The 17,326-nt window shown below is 39.6% G+C and overlaps 1 protein-coding gene across 1 annotated transcript in view; it reads left to right on the top strand.

The window, feature by feature from the left end:
* The window catches only part of Prss12 (serine protease 12), a 58,801-nt gene that overhangs the window by 10,534 nt on the left and 30,941 nt on the right, over nucleotides 1-17,326 (top strand). The window contains exons 2-3 of the mRNA XM_028760475.1: nucleotides 4,383-4,533; nucleotides 14,759-14,937. Coding sequence (XP_028616308.1) covers nucleotides 4,383-4,533; nucleotides 14,759-14,937 — 330 coding nt within the window. The remainder of the gene's footprint in view (nucleotides 1-4,382; nucleotides 4,534-14,758; nucleotides 14,938-17,326) is intronic.

Below are 17,326 nucleotides of genomic sequence, written 5' to 3'. Positions count from 1 at the left end.
TCTCTCTCCCTCTCTCTCTCTCTCTCTCTCTCTGTCTCTCTGTCTCTTTGTGTGTGTGTGTGTATGTACCACACTAAAGTCTTTTAGCACTTCCAAGCGCACATAGATGTGGCACTAGCCACTGAAGCGGACAATCTACCAGTGGCCACACCCTGCTTTGATCAAAGAAAGAATATAAACTATCACCCAGCAAACACAAACCAGAGAAGCCAATATTACTGTCCATATCATCCTTTAGTGCTCCGTCCCTTTAAGCACAAGATCTTCTTAATAAGAGCAGAGCAACCTAGCTTTCTGGCTGTGAAGACAATTTGTAATATTGTTTATTGTTTGATTGATGGCTGTTGTAGCATGAATTCAGTTATAGATGTTACCATGTTAACCAGTTAAGTGCTGGGGATTTCTAAAGTGCAATCTACCTGCACCTTTGATATGTATATTAATGAGTTAAAGTAGACCCCATCTGCATGCTTTTATTTTATGAATGAGTTTCAAGGTCTTGCTGACACAGATTTTAAAATTCTAACATAGAATGGTGGAGTTGGAAGAAATCTTCAAATATCTAAGCTTCTCTTTAAGCGTCTCTCTTTTCACACTGGTTGACCGAGCTTCGAAGACACTTGCAGCTCAGAGTGATGTTTCCTGAAGGCCAGACGCCAAACTCAGCCTCCCTTGGCCAGGTGACAGAATTCTTGCACAAAAACATCTGGATTTCTATTTTATATCTGCAAATTGCCCGTTTTCTTTTTGGTCATGTCTTAGATAACAAAACCTGATACAAGCAGATATTCAAGCCTGATGGCAGAGGCTTCTGAGGGCTGAGGAGATGACAGAGCCGCCAGAGCACTTGATGCTATTGCCAAGGACTGGGTTTCAGTTCCTAGTACTCACTTAGTAGTGAACAGCCATTTGCAACTCTAATTACAGGAGATAATGGTGCTTCTTCTGATCTCCAGGTCACTAGGCATACACAGGATATACATACATGTAGGGAAAACGTTATGCACATGAAATAAATATTTAAAATGTAAAAATTTTTAAAGGTTTCTGATTTGATGTTTTGATTTCCTTGACCTATACATATTCAAATGTGTGATGTGTGTATGTGTGTTCTAGTCTTTTCATTTCCCCTTACAAACCCATCTTTATTAGTTTCTTCCATGTATAAAAACCCAAACGTTTTGATAGATTTTTTTTCTTCCATTTGATAAAACTAACATCTGCCTTTGGATTTTCAGAGGAAACAAAATAACAAACCAAACCTCATTATCTGGACTGGGCCATATTCCCATTTATTGGAATGAAGTTTGTTGTCAAGGAGATTTAAAAACATAGTGTTTTGTGAAATAGACATCTGGTGGGTGGGGCGTGACCCAAGAAGGTGGCAGCTGCTATCATGTGTAGCTTCTCCCATCCTAAAAAAAAAAAAAAAAAAAAATCTTGTTCTAACTTTACTGTGTTTTAAATATGGTTCTAGATGATAAATGTGTCTTAGTTAAATCATTTCCTTAAGTGCTTAAATACAGAAATAAGTCTGAATGATATTCAACAATATAATTAAATACTGTTGAAAACAAATGCATAGCTCTGAATTCTGTTTGGTTTTCCAATAATATCTAATCTTATATTTTCTTTTTATATAACTCAGTTACAAAAATATTATGCACTTTATATCATGTTGCACATAAAACACTTACTTTGGCATTAGGAAACCATGGAAGGTGCAAGATCTTCTTGATATCAAATATGAAATACTGCGATTGGGACAGAGTGCTTTCCCAATGTATAATCATCTTAGTTGCGTTCTCATTACTGTGACAAATATCCTGACAAGTGAGACTTAAGGGAGAAAGGGTTTATTTTGGCTCACGGTTTCTGAAGGACATGGTGCATCATGGCATGAGAGAGATGGCAGTAGGCAGGGAAGGCATAACTGTCAGAGCAAGAAGCTAGCTGTTCACTCGGCATTCACACTCCGGAAGAAGATGGCAAACAGGAAGTAGGGTGGAGCTACAAAGCTCTAAGACCCGTCTCCAGTGATCCACTTCCTCCAGTGAGGCTCTGCTACCTTCCTTAACAGCTGCAGGAACTGTGGACCAAGGGTTCAAACACATAAGCCTATAACAAACATTTCCCACTTAAGCCATTGGAATGGGGTGTAATCGTAATATTAGCAGTTTCCTTTGGGTTGTAGATAGCTTATTCCCTTATGTTGGTTGTTGGCTTGAGAAAAGAAAGGCTCGTTCCAACTTACATACTAGGTGTAAGGTGATATAGTATAAGCATGCAAATGTACATCTCTGAATTTGAACAATATATTTGAATACGTAACCTTCAGATTCAATAGGTAACTGGAAGCTAATGAATACACAGCATACGGCTTTCTACATTTTCTTTGGTGATAACACCATGACCAGCTATTTTATAGGACCTGAAATGCTAGCTGCCAGTTCATGGCAATGTTTGAGTATAGGTCCTGGGGAAAGTGGAAAGGATATTAAAAACCAAACCACACCCAACCCAACTCAACTCAACCCAACCCAACCCAACCCAACCCAACACAACCCACTCATCACAAGACACCCTAAAGGCCAATTTAGAGGGATTGGTGTGGATTTTCGGAAGAGCTGGTGGTAGGGAATGGTGTAGGTGTGGTCTGACAGCTGTGATCCTTTCTCCAGAGCATGAGATGCCCATTACATCTTGATATTATCTATATTTTTCCTTTTCTTTTATTATCCCTATAAATTTCATCTTTTGCCCTTCCCAGTCTTATTGTTTCTATTTTTACTTATTGTTTTTTACATAGTATACAAGGAAATAGACCTGCTTGTGATATTTTCACTCCCATTTATCTTTTCTCTGTTGACCTATACCTATCATAAAATTCTTTCCTTTCTATGCTGTCAGAATTTTGGGATCTACAGGCAGACATGGCTTTGCATGTTCAAAACCTCCTAAGGATTAACTGCTCTGTCAGAGAGATGTGTCTGTGGATGTTAAGTAGTATGCTGGGGCGTCAAGAGTTTTCAGACCTACAGCTGTGAACAGTAGTCAGCTGCCTCAAGGATGCATCTAACTGTTGACCTTGGGCTTAATGCAGTCAAGCTCAAAGGTTATCCTCAGTGGAGGGAGTTTGCCTCCAGGTACCAAGGGTAGAGCTATCTGATCCTTCACTCTCCCCAGTTGAGGCCAAACCTTCAGCCTCCTGAACTTTCTGCTATTTAATTCTTTTGCTTTCAAAAAATTTTTCCCAGGGTACCCTGGGAAACCCATTACACCATCTCACAAGTCTCCAAGAGGCGAAATTAGTAAGTAGAGCAGGGTGAGCCTCAGACTGCCATTTTATGTTTTATTTATTAGTTTTTATTTTTGTTACTTTGAGACAGAGTCTTTCGTGTACCACTGGATGGTCTAGAACCAACTACCTAGAGCACACTGGCCTTCAGCTTGTGACACTCCTCCTACTTCTAGAGAGCTAAGATTACACCTTGCACCTAGAACTAGCTAGGATACTGATTTGGGCTCAGTGAGGCAAGTCTTCCTAGGGGAAGGGATGTTGATGGTTGACAACCTAATGGAGAGAGATGGGTCATATGAAAACCAGGGGGATGCCTGCAAGTATAAGGGACATATTCCTTTCAAGCATGAGGGACAGCAAAAATAAGGATTCTGAGGTGGGAATCAATGTGGGATTATTTTTGGGGGCGTGGGGGAGAGGGGCACAGAGGCATGTAGTCATCAGTAAGTGTATGGGCCAGGAATGGTGACAGAGAGTTTTAGAGATTTACAAGGCACCAAGACTGTGAGAATGTGGCCACTTGTGGGGGTCCTTAACACAGGACATGAGTATGAACTGAGCTGTACCCGAGTGAACTGGAGGAGACGACTATTATACTACAATGAAGTAGATTGAAATTTGCATTGATTTCTACCGATGTAAAAGTAATTTCATGTTGAAAACAAATATGTAATAGACATGAGAACTATGGCTAATAATTACACATTGAAGCTGTTCAATTCGTGTTCAATGTTAATTAATTTAAATACAAAATTAATGACTTCATTATAATCTGACAAAAAATAACTATGCCTTAAATGATTGGAAGTTGTTCCTGTGTGCTTTCTGGGTTTTGGAGTTTTAAAAAAAAATTGACTTAGGACTATTTCCTCAAAGTAGCTCCCTCTCTAAATATAACTCAGTTTGGAGTATTGTAACTGGTCAAGATTCTCATAGTATCTATTAGATATGCGTTTGTATGTGCATGCCACTGGTGTAGCTTAATATTATTTCTGAGAATGGAAGAAGATGGAATATGTGTACTATAACTGAAAAGTACAAAATCACGGCTTGAAGCCGCCTTTAACTTTGTATCACACAGGCCCGGTATTGCCGGTCATTCGCCTTGCTGGTGGGAACAGTGGACATGAAGGTCGAGTGGAGCTGTACCACGCTGGCCAGTGGGGGACCATCTGTGATGACCAATGGGACAATGCAGACGCAGAAGTCATCTGCAGGCAGCTGGGACTCAGGTTCGTTTTGCACTGCTTTTGATTTATTTTATTTTCTTAATTTTTGGTGGTTACTTTCATACACCAAAGAGAGTGTTATTTCTCACTCTCTTGTTTAAATTGTACATTTCCTTAAACCAATAGAAAAGGCTATTTTTGATCTTGGTACAGGTCTGTAAGCTCACTGAAGAGTATATACATATTCTATAGGTCTAACTTGCCTGTGTCTGAACTAAGGACTGTACTGTTTTCTTTAGTAGCCTTTGTGTTACTCACTAGTAATGGCTGCTATTGTCTACAGCATTTGTTTTGACAAATGCTAAGTCATTGGATGACACACTCGTTGTTAGCTTACTTTAAATCTAACTTTCCCAAAGATTATCTAAACTTTAGAAGATCACTTCCTTTTCTTGTTGTTATGTTCTGAGAACAAAGGATGTTTATTCGTGTACAAAAGAAGTAATTCCCATATAGGGAATGGAATGAAGCATCTAATGAGAACATCAGGGTGAAAACCAACATCCACAGTCCTCTCAGGCTTGTGATTATTCAGTAATATTATACTTTTCTAACATTGGTTAATATGGCTAAAAGTTTACCTGGGATTACATGAGATATCTTAAAAGTTAATATTTTACATTCAATTATCATTATCATAATTAGCCTAATTCCTCATCATATTCAAGTGTTTGTTATCACTCACACAGTGTCTTGTACTATGGTTGATCCAAAGGAGAATTTAGTCCAAGATAATTTAGTGTAGCTGGACATCGTGTCCCTGAAGTCTTTTAGAATCTATGACACAGTCTCTTCTGTTTTCATTGCTCAGACTTCTCGAATGGACACACTAGAGAATGTCCCATCTTCTTAGTGTCCTTTATTTGCTTCTTTCATTCTTCCAGGTCCTGAAGTTGGAAATGAGTCACAGTGGCTTAGCTTGGAGCTAGTATTCTGCTTAGGCATCATCACAGGTGATAGGTTACCTGTGATTTACCCTTCACCAGGAGTCACAGTCATAGACTGGTCTGCCTTGTTTATTTGTTTGCTTTATCCCATAATGGCAAGACTAAAATTGAACATAGAAGTGACATCTTCACTTTCTCTGTGTAACTGGATCTGACATCTGGTTTATAGCTTATGTGTGGGAAACAAACCAGCATAAGAAATCCTCAAACAGGGGCTTTGACTTTAATCCCTAGGAGTAGAGTTGGCTGCTTATAATCGCTTTCTTTAGGTGGGTCAGATATAGGGCTAGTTAGTTCTTTTTAATAAAACCATAACAAATCGTGAAATATGAAGATCATTTTTTATTGCTTGTCTAGGTCTCAGTTTCAAGGCCAGTGTTATTAGTGTTTTCAACGGTTGCTGTTGGAGATAAAACAGCATAGCTGCATGAACACCTGTAGTCTTCTCCAAGCCTGCGGCCTTCCTACTTTGGAGTTGTTACAAATTAGGCTCTTCCTAACAGCTTTCTCCCAGATAACATGTTTTCTAATGTACGTTGCTGAGTTACGTAGTAACCACTATACAAGATACATAAGCTGTCAAGGTCAATCTAACTAGGGAGTGTTAGTTTAAAAGTAAGCTGAGAATTTGGTGGTGAGATGTTTCTGTTGCAATTTCTCTACCCAGACCTTCTTCATTTTATTTAGAGATATCTCCGGATTCTGTATTTTCCAAGCACTCTAATTTGTATAATCTGTATTTACTGATCTGTATTTACTTATGTTCACAATGTGCTAAGTGATTTTCACCTTGACCATGAAGAAATCTATGCCTTTACCCAAAACAGCATTTTAAAGACTAAGCCAATGGCATGCTGCTGTTGTTTTCCCCAAGACAAGGTTTCTCTGTGTAGCCTTGGCTGTCCTGGAACTCACTCTGTTGGCCTCGAACTCAGAGATCCACCTGCCTCTACCTCCCAAAAGCTGGGATTATAAGGCATGCACCACCACTGCCCGGCATTATATTGACTTTTTATTAATTAAAAATTTTAAGTTTTTGAGACTTTAATACATGTGTACACTATTTACATCATTTCTATACTTCCTTTCGCCATTCCACCTCCTGTGCCCCCAAACTCTCTCTCAAGTTCCGGACCTCTTTTAAAATTATTACTGTCACATATAAACATATATACACACATGTATATACAAACTATGACCTGCTGAGTTCATTTAGTGCTGCCCATGTGTATATGTGTTTAGGACTGACTACTTGAGATCACGTGGGTTTGTCTCTGGTGAAGACTGGATCTTCTTTTCTCAGCAGTCATTAATTGCCTGTTGCTCTTCTTCTAGGTATAGAGCCTTATAAGATTTCTCACGTCCACATTGGCATGCCCACTGATGTTATCATTGTGCTGGTCTTATTTAGGCATCCGTATTATTGAGATTTCTTGGGTATAGCTTCCCTACCTAGAAAACATAATCTCATAGCAGACATCCTGCTCCTCTGACTCTTAAAATCTTTCTGCCCTGTCTTCTGTGATGTTCCCCAAGCCTTGGGTATAGGAATCATGTTGTAGATGTAACCGTTGAGGTCAGGCACCCCACAGTCAGTTGTTCTATGCTTCCTTCCAGCTGTGGATTTCAGTAATTGTCTTTATCTGCTGTAAAGAGAAGTTTCATTGATGAGTGGCCTGACTTAACACTTATCTGTGGGTAAGGATTTAGAATGCAGTTAGAAATTATACTGGTTTAGAAAGTGGCAGAAATAGGTTTTTCCCTAGGGGTCATGACCTTAAAAGTCGTGGGTAATTGGCTAGATATACATTACCAGACAAGAATTCCCCCCTATTCAATAGACCTTAAGTCCAATTAGATGATTCTTCATTACCCCCAAGAGATAAGTACCTATTGAGTGCATTGTTAGGGATATTTTGCCATGCTGTTCATTGTTGCTGGTTGCAGTCTCTCTGTTTGGGCAGGATAGTGATTGCTTTTCTCCATTGTTAGCTTGCATTGCACCTTCAGATACTCTAAGAGCTAGTCCTCTCAAGGAGGCTTCCATGTTAGTTCCAGTTCCCCAACCTCCTCTCTCAAAAATGTGTAGTGGCTTCAGTAAAACAGTTTTACTTTCAAGTTCTGGAAGGCAACCAAGGGGAATAGAAACAGCCTATATTGTTTTGGGCATCTCTTGGATTTCCCTTGTGATTTTAAAATTTACAGTAAGGATTACTCTAAACCACAAGGCAGATAGAAAGGCAACATTTTGTTACTTAGAAAAATGCATATTAAATTTAAATGACGTATGGAAAGCTAAGGATACATGGAGTTATCAAGTGATGATAAAAGTTCCTGTTGTTGTGTGGCATTCTTTCGTGTATTTTCATTGTAAAAACAGTTCCTAAAAAGATCTTGTTGACAAATAGAAGCTGGAGAGGAGACAGAAGCACGCTCACTAGGAAGCCTGTGCCAACAGATTAAGTAAAGTCTTATTCTCTTCAGGATTAGCTCATTGCTTCCTTTTTTGATTGAAGACTGACTCCTGACATTCAAGTGTCCTGTCACTAAGCTCAAATCCTCATCTCTGTCTCTCTTGTTTTTTTAAAAAACTTTTTATTTGGAGAAAGAAAATAATTTACCCAGGTTGCCCATGAACTCACTTTGTAGTCCAGGACAGTCTTTAATTTGTAATCCTCCTGCCTCAGTCTCCCACATATCTGGGAGTAGTTTCGGAGACTTCACTCTTTGGTTGGTTGGCCCCTTTTGCTTTGGGGACAGTGATGAGGCAGAACATCACATTAAAACAAGACTCGTACCTCAGGGCTGGGAGGTGAGGAGAAGAAGGAAGAGCCCAGTGTCCCACAGTCTTCCCTTAATGACCTAAGACCTCCCACTGCTTATGGGTTACACCAATAAAGGCTGGTGGTGCTGTGGCAAGCCAGAAAGCCCTAAGCAACAAGCAACCCAGCTTCACAGGAGGAAGGGGATTTGCATAGCATCACTTGAATACAAGCTCTGAGGGAACTGTAAGCCAAGTGATACTATGCAAATCCTCTTTCTCCGTGCTTGCTCATTGAAAGGCTAAGTGCTTTGGGTGAAATTGTTTTTAATGGTTCATGGTTGATGGTAGACAGAGCGGTTGTTTCATGCTTTATTCATGCTTTGTTCTTAGGCAAATTTCCTCTCACTTTTGCTTGCTTTGCTGAACCGGCGAAGGGAAACTAACTGCGTGGAAACTAACTGCGTGGTGTGTCGCTGGAGTGCTAGTTACAATTTCCTTGTGAGAGTCTGTCATTTTGACCCTCATATTTTAATAGCATCTCTGTGTTTTGGTAGTTGGAAAGCTTTCTAAATGCAAAGGGAATCATCGTACTTAAGATACTTAAATTTTGATTAACTCAGAGTGTGGAGACCATGAAAAGAAAAAAGGGAGACAGGCAGATGCTGTCTAATAGATAACCTGGGGGTGTGTATGTACTCCGTGAAATTCAGGTGGAGACATTTTCAGCTTCCTTTCTGTGAACTTATATTAAAAGCATTTCCTCATGGCTTTAGAAACCTTTAAAAGCACAGCTTAGCATGACATCACATTTCACTGTGCTGAAGTTCTGTAATTTACATAGAAATTTAATTATTCTAAATGTTTCTTTCCATTAGTGTCCCTCCCCTCCTTAGAGGGAACTGTAAAGTGTTCCTACAGAATCATATTAAATAGTTAGAATAAAAACTATTTTGAATAAGTTGCTTTTAAAATTTTTTCTTTTTTAAAATTTCCCTGTCCATTAAAAAAAAAAAAACCTTACACATTCACAATGAAAAGTTTCTAGATATATGGAATTGATTGACCACAGAGGAAAGTTTATTAACAGATGGGAGAGTTAAGCCCACCCAGAGCCATGTTCTTGATTCTATCCTGTTAGAGGGAAACAGACTTGACTCGGACCTCCATCAATAGAGGACTTTGTTTTTCACTCATGCTATATACTCTGTTAAAAGACAAAACTAAAACACAAATCTGAAATAAACAGAGAAGAAAGGAAAGAAAGAAAATGGTAGTGACAGTGTTTTGGCTGGACTGTGTTAGATATAGCATCTGTCATCAATTCAAAGTACCCTAGGAAGTTCTAACACACTAGATGTTCAGAGCCTGTTGGTAGCTGCTATTTAGACATAGTGAGATTCTGGGAACGTTATTTAACTGTCAGCCTCAGTTTTCTTATCTGTAAAGTTGGTGTTATAGCATCATGAAGTTGTAGGGAAAGTTAATATGCACAATGCCCTAAGACCAGTGCCAGGCAAGTCATAAGAAGTCATTGCAGATCGGGAGTCACTGTTAGTGGAGGGACTGCCTTCCAGACAGAGCCAGTACTGATCATTAAAAATGAGTCCCTAATGCTGGCATTCTGTCTAAACTCCACCCCACAGTTACCTGGCAACAGCCAGGTAGGTCAGGGGCACTATAAAAGGGGCTGCTTGCCCCCTCCTCTCACTCTTGCTCTCTCTCTCTTGCTCTCTAGATCCCTCTGTCCCCTTTGCCCCTTCTCTCTCTTTCCACGTGTTCATGGCCAGTCTCTACTTCTCTACTCTCTCTCTCTCCCCCTCTCTGTCTCTACTACTCTCTTAACTCCCCTCCCCATGCCATTAATAAACTCGATTCTATACTATACTGGTGTGTGGCTGGTCCCTCAGGGGAAAGAGATGCCTCAGCATGGGCCCAGCTAAGACATCTCCTTCCTCCATTCCTCACCACACACCCACAGAACATATTCTATATCTCTTTATCTTTTTATAAACACATCACCTATATCTACAGGTCACAGTGTCACAAATTGGTATGTGCAGTTAAAGAGCCAGTCCTTTATAACCTAAAGAGTATATGCTTATCTGTGTATATCTGCTCTCCCTACCTTGTCTACTTCAAATAGTGGCCAAGTTTGGGCCAGATGGTGGTGTTTGTTTGGCGTTGTCTATCTATAATGGGTCCATGTGCTTTGACTAGTGAAGGGAACACATTCGATAAGGGTCAGACACAGAATGAAACTAGTCAATGTTCATTGGAAACTGCTGTCACCTAGGACCAATGGCTTCACACAAAATAAGCCAGTGCATTTTATCAGAACAGCTTTTCCTATAAGCTTTCTCTGTGGTCAGGGCATGAAAGGAGGGACCTTTTGGAGCTTCAGCACGAAACTGGCAGACTAGTGTGAAAATTACTTTCATAAGAGAAGGACAGAGCACACATGTCTCACTGAATTCTCATAGAACTTTTTGAAGTCCTAGCTTTCTCCCTGGTACTGCCTGATCTCTTTAGGAGAAATAATACATTTCTTCATTTTCCCCATGAAAACCAACATCAGGTCACTAGAAAATCCTGGCTGAAGGAATGTGTATATGTATATGTGTATGTATATGTGTATGTGTATGCATAAACATGCACATATGTCATCCTAATTTTAATAAATGCAAACATTAAACTAGAAAACTAAGTTGATGTTGCATGATATTTTTCTGGTTAGTGCTCCCCCCTTCATGTTTATTATTGTTTCTATGATCCATTATTTTAATGAAATATTTTTGAGATGTTTAACCTGATGTTGTTTCAGGGGAAAATATGGAAATAGATGAGACAGAAAACAAAATAGGCATTGGTGCTTTAGAAATCCTTTGGCGTAAGTAACTTCTCTTGGGTCATGGTTTGGAATTGCCACTCTCTAGTACTGGATTCTTGTGAGTATGTGAGACAGGCCAAAGGCAAGCAGCAGGTCTCTTGCTTTTATCTGAGAAACTGTAATGCAATCACTCAGTACTTGGAATCCAACATAGTTAAGTTATTCTGCCTCAGAGTATGGGCTCACTCCCAGTCAACAGAGGACACCAGTCTTTGTGTTCTTTTTCCTTGGGGACAGAAAGCCTTTGCCAAAGTTTTGCATTCAAATAGTATTAATCCTTTAAATCTGTGAAAAAAATGTAACAAGTAAGAATGCTTTATTTTGCTTGAATTCAACCACTCAGGAGCTTGAACATCTTACATGGTCAGTGGCCACAGGCCACAGGTAATTCTTTTTCCACTTTAATCCATCCCGTTACCTGATTGTTTTCGAAATTGGTTGTTTTCTTATTCAATAAAATTTAATAAGATTCCTATCCTCAGTAATGACCAAGAATTGGTTTGGTTGCTGTTATGTATTGCAAATCTTTGTTCTAAAGTATTCAGTTTGCTTGTGACTGATTATGTGGTAGTTTCCAATTTGTATGTACTCAAATTTAACCTTTTAAAGCTTCATATTCTGCCTTCTGGGCTTCCTGTCTTGTTGAGAAAGACATCTCTTATATCCAAGGTTATAAGAACAACACTTCTATTATTACTATTCCCCTCCTTCCCTCCCTCCCTCCCTCTCTCCCCCCCCTCTCTCTCTCTCTCTCTCTCTCTCTCTCTCTCTCTCTCTCTCTCTCTCTTTCTCTCTCTCACACACACACACACACACACACACACACTTCCTCCACACCCCCACTCCTCTCCATTCCCCTCCCCCCTTTTCCATCTTTAAACCATCTGGATTTAATTTTGTTCCTGCTAGGAGTTTGGGATCAAATTTTACATCATCCCCCGGTGTTTTGGTTTCCTTCTAGCCTTGTTGTAGTCAGTGAATTGAACAGACTGAAATTCTTTCCTTGACATCTTTTCTTGGTGCAAAGCTCCAAGGAGGAGGTTAATTTGCCTTTCCCTAAGCCTGGCTTCCCCATGACCCAGTCTGGGCTCATTCTCTTGGGTGGCTCCGGGTCACCTGAATCACATTCTGTGCTTGCTTCCATCAATCCCTCTCTTGTAAAGGACCATGTTTTAGTTATTTTGTTGTTGCCGCTGTGATAAATTATCACCATGAAAATCAACTAGCAGAGAAAGAGGGTTACTTTTGCTCATAGTTCCAGAGTGATAGATTCTATTAGGGTGGGGAAATCATGTCAGTAGTCAGGGAAAGCATGGTGGTACAAGCTTTGTGCCAGCCAGAAGCTGGCCAAATACATGTGCATCACACACAGGAAGCAGAGAGAATGAACAAGAAGTGGGGCCAAACTATACAATCTTAAAGTTCCCAAAGCGGTAATGTACTTCCTCCAGTGAGGCTCCACCTCTTAAAGGTTCCATACCTTCCTACACAGCACCACCAATTTAGGCTCAAATGTTCAAGTACATGAGCTTATGGAGGACAGCTCTCATTTAAACCATCCTAAAGCAGATGCAAATACTTTAGACTTTGTAGTCACTCAACTATGTCACTGTGGCACCAGCGCTGTCTTAGGCATAAACATGGTTTGGCTCCAACACAGTTTGACTTTTGTGTAAGAATACTGGATTTCAGTTGATGTTACGTGTTACCCATTACATTATCATTTCAATCTTCACCTTCCCTTTGACCATTCAGAACTTGTAGTCATCCCTCTTAGTAGAATGGCTTCATGGCAATAGGTGCCATTCAGGATTCGGTCTATGGGTCATCATTTGCTGTTATCTCACCTAGAGCCATTAGCTAAGGCTTCCCCTGTCCCATCCTGAATTCTTCTAAATAAGGAGTCATGAATCTCAGGCAGAGACCTCAAAGCAAAGTCATTTGTAAGTTAACTCATTTTGCTAATACCATTCATATTAGACTATCATTGTTGGCTTTTCTTTTACATCTACTCAATAGATTCTGATCTTTATTTGTAGGCATGCTGGGACTGGGACTTTATCTGTTGGGACAAGTTGTTAAAAGCAGAGAAGGAGTCAAGTGTCTGGATTCTGAATTTTAAAATATTTTAGCTTAACAAAGGAAAATGTCCTTTTTCTTTTTCTTGATTCCCTCCCAAGCTCCTCCCCCATAGGCATTTCTCAGTCCATCCCTTTGCCCCACTCTGAACTGTATGCAGACTTAGTCAGGCCACAATGGTGTAATTATGCCTTATGCGTTTGTCTTGGTCTTATTTTAAAAGGGGCTTAACTTAAAATTTTGTTCTCAACATGAGTACCCTTGAGACCTCTATAACTTTTATAATACCTAATAAAATGAATCAAATAAGATCTGTCACCATGAAATTGCCTGCATCAGACTTTACCATCATTGCAGTGGAAATTACACCCACTTAGTGAACATTTTTCTTTTAATCTGTTTGTTTTTGTTGTAATTCTTGAGATAGTTATAATGAGTAAGGAAATAGGCACAATATCAATGAAGAGCTGAAGATATAAATGTTAAAGTCCAAGGATAAAGGCTATGGGGACTGAAACACCATCTCGCAAGTCAGCCATTTCAGCAGGTGATGGTCATCTTCACTTAATTAAGGCCACATCTGGAATTGTAGAAGTCTGTTATGAGTACATTTGTGTGATGCTGTGTTTGTCAGAAATAGACTTGACTGAAAAACAGGAGCTGAAAATCACAACAGCTTAAACAAATTTAATCATGCACTTAATTGGTTTTTTAGAGAAGAGAGCAGAGGCAGCCAGCTGACTTTAGCTTCGTGGGTCCACCATCATCTGGACCTCTGATTCTTTCTTGCTTTTACTTCTGGGCCTTTACTAGAGCATCTTGCTGGACACGGTACTCATGCTTCCAATTCAGCACTCCAGAGCCTGAGGGAGAATGATTACTGTAAGCTTAAGGCTAGCCTGGACTACATAGATGTTTTCAGAGTAGTCTGAGCTATGGTTTGAGACCTTGTCTCCAAAACAGTATGTGCATGGAAGGGGCACAACTTGGGCCAGTGTAGCTTCTCCAGTCCCAGCTTTTACCTTTGCTCTATGTGCTGTATGAAGGAGATAGACTGAGGATGGTGCCTTCAGATGGTCCACAGCAGTTTATGTCTAAATAGCACTGTTAAGAACTTAATGGTAAAGTTTTATTTTGAGATGATGAAGAACTTCTGCAGACAGATGGTATAGATAGGTGTACAGCAACAAGAATGACTGAATGTACTTAGACATTATTAAAATGGTGTTTATGGTATGTCATAAACAGCCCTCTAGTAGGAGGCTTGGATATGTGGTGTTTCTTTTGGGTAGTCAGTACAGTACTGTTACTGTTTACAACACAGAGATTACGTTATTAATGCAAAAGGGAGGATAAAGGTTGAGGAATGCCAAGCATTTTTAAACTCGTGTAGTGGTGAACCAAAGAGAGTAAAGACCCTCAAGAAGAGAGTAAATTAGGGAGTGGGCTTAATTACTCTGTGTTTGCCAAAGCCGGGGGTGGGGGAGCAAATAAGATGGAAGTGCCTTTCATTGTTGAATCCAGAATTCATTTGTTTTGATGTTTGTTCAGTGGCATTGCCAAAGCATGGCATCAGGCACATTTTGGGGAAGGCTCTGGCCCAATATTGTTGGATGAAGTACGCTGCACCGGAAATGAGCTGTCAATTGAGCAGTGTCCAAAGAGCTCCTGGGGAGAGCATAACTGTGGCCATAAAGAAGATGCTGGAGTGTCTTGTGTCCCTCTAACAGGTAAGGGTGTCACTTTCCAAATGTGCTACCTCCTGCCCTCCTGACTAGTATCAGCTTCCTTTCTCAATTCAGATACTGTCAACAGGTAATGCTATTAAACAAAACTTAAGATAAAATTAAATACATTTTTTATTGCAAAATATAATTTCTTCACTCACTTATTTCTAGAAGTTTCAATTTAAAGTCCAACAAAGCTTTGTTGCTACAATATGCAATACCCAACACTCAAAATTAGTGTGCAGTGATTCATACCAGACATTAGGTGTCAGTATATTACATCATTAATCCAGTCAGCTGGTAACCAGCCTTTCCCAGAATGTGTTTGTAGCTGCTGTTCAACTGTGTGGATGTGATTGCTAATTAAAGAAAATTGAAAGAGAGACCAAGCTAGCTTTGTAATCAAATTTTAGACTAACGCACATTGTCTGTTCATATGGATCATGTATCGTAGAAGAGGATGCTTTAAATTATCTTTATTTTTGTATATTTGTGTGTGTGCCTGAAAAGTAAAAGAATTAGTATTCACAGGATTCTGATCTTGTACACCTTTATTTATGCTGTTGTTTTTATTAGCAACACCATGCATTTATTTTTTTATTGGATATTTTCTTTATTTACATTTCAAATGTTATCCCTTTCCTGGTTCCCCCCGCCCCCTGCAAGCCCCCGTATCCCACCCCCTTCTCCTGGTTCTATGAGTTCTATGAGGGTGCTTCCCCACTCCCACCTCCCTCCCCTGGCATTCCCCTACACTGGGGCATCAAGCCTTCACAGGACCAAGGGTCTCTCCTCCCATTGATGCCTGACAAGGCCATCCTCTGCTACATATGCGGCTGGAGCCATGCTCCCTTCATGTGTACTCTTTGGTTGGTGGTTTAGTCCCTGGGAGCTCTGGGGGTCTGGTTGGTTGATATTGTTGTTCTTCCTATGAGATTGAAAAACCCCTTCAGCTCCTTCAGTCCTTTCACTAACTCCTCTATTGGGAACCCTGTGCTCAGTCCAATTATTGGGTGTGAGCATCCACCTCTGTATTTGTCAGACTAGGTCAATCCTTGATAATATTTATTTATTTACTTATTTATTTATTTTTTGCCAAATCACATTCTAAGTTTTTTTTTAAAGATTTATTTATTTTATTTATATGAGTATACTGCAGCTATCTTCAGACACATCAGAAGAGAATATAGGATTCCATTGCAAATGGTTGTGAGCCATCATGTGGTTGATGGGAATTGGAACGAAGGACCTCTGGAAGAACAGTCAGTGCTCTTAACTGCTGAGCTATCTCTCCAGCTCTCCAACACAACACATTTATACATAATAGAAATTTCTAATTTACACCAAAGTTAAGGCAGAGAATTTCATCTTCGTGAGGCACCATTGCACTTCTGTTCAGATGCGACTCTCTTGTTAGTGACTTGGAGATGGCATAGGAGGCAATAGGTGGCACAATATTTTGCAGACAATAATATTTCATCACCAGATGGTTTTGTATTAAGAGACTTTGTCCACTTCAGTGGGTCCCAGAGATCTATGAAAAGTATGCTTTACTCTCTGATTGTTTGTATTTCATGAGAGGCATTTGGATTGGGGGAGTCATGTGGGGGGATGGCGGATATAACTGTAAGTCTACCTTTTTGGAGAATGAAATTTATTATGTTTCATGCTCTCAAACGTTTTGTAGAATTCACTGTATATAAGTACTCACTGGGTTAATAAGATTCAAATTTCAGATCTGTATTATCAGTAAAGGAGCAAAGGCAAGATGTGTTTTTGTCACCCATGGGTGTCTGACAAGATACCCAAAGTTAGCTTTTCCTGCATTCTTAGTTCAGTATTTTGATTTTCACTTGAAAATTTGAAATACCATCTCTATGTCACTATATGTTTTGATGTTGCAATGAAAATGACCACTGTTGTTTAGATTTGAGAGAAGTGGAATTATGGGAAATTTTCTGGATAGGATTTAATATAGAAAAATAAAAGTATGTACTTAGAAATTACAGCTGAACGTATTTTCTGCTTGGACAATAGAGTAAAAATATCAGGAGGATGAATTTGTTAATCTTCAGGAAGAGTACAATAACCTCACATGGCTGAGTAGAGTCGCAATGATAGGTTATCAAATAGCTCAGAGGGAAGTCTGAATACAGTGATACATCAGGTCAAACAAAGGTTTGTCCTTTCTTTCTTTCCTCCTTCCTTTCTTTCTTTCTTTCCTCCTTCCTTTCGTTCTTTCTTTCTTTCTTTCTTTCTTTCTTTCTTTCTTTCTTTCTCTCTCTCTCTCTCTTTCCCTCCCTCCCTCCCTCTTTCTTTCTCTCTTTCTCTCTTTCTCTCTTTCTCTTTCTTTCTTTCTTTCTTTCTTTCTTTCTTTCTTTCTTTCTCTCTC

Source organism: Grammomys surdaster, unplaced genomic scaffold, assembly GCF_004785775.1.
Source record: "Grammomys surdaster isolate TR1022 unplaced genomic scaffold, NIH_TR_1.0 126531, whole genome shotgun sequence".
Lineage (NCBI taxonomy): Eukaryota > Metazoa > Chordata > Mammalia > Rodentia > Muridae > Grammomys > Grammomys surdaster.
Note: the sequence above shows the minus strand (reverse complement) of the source record. Positions and strands in the feature narration are given on the sequence as shown.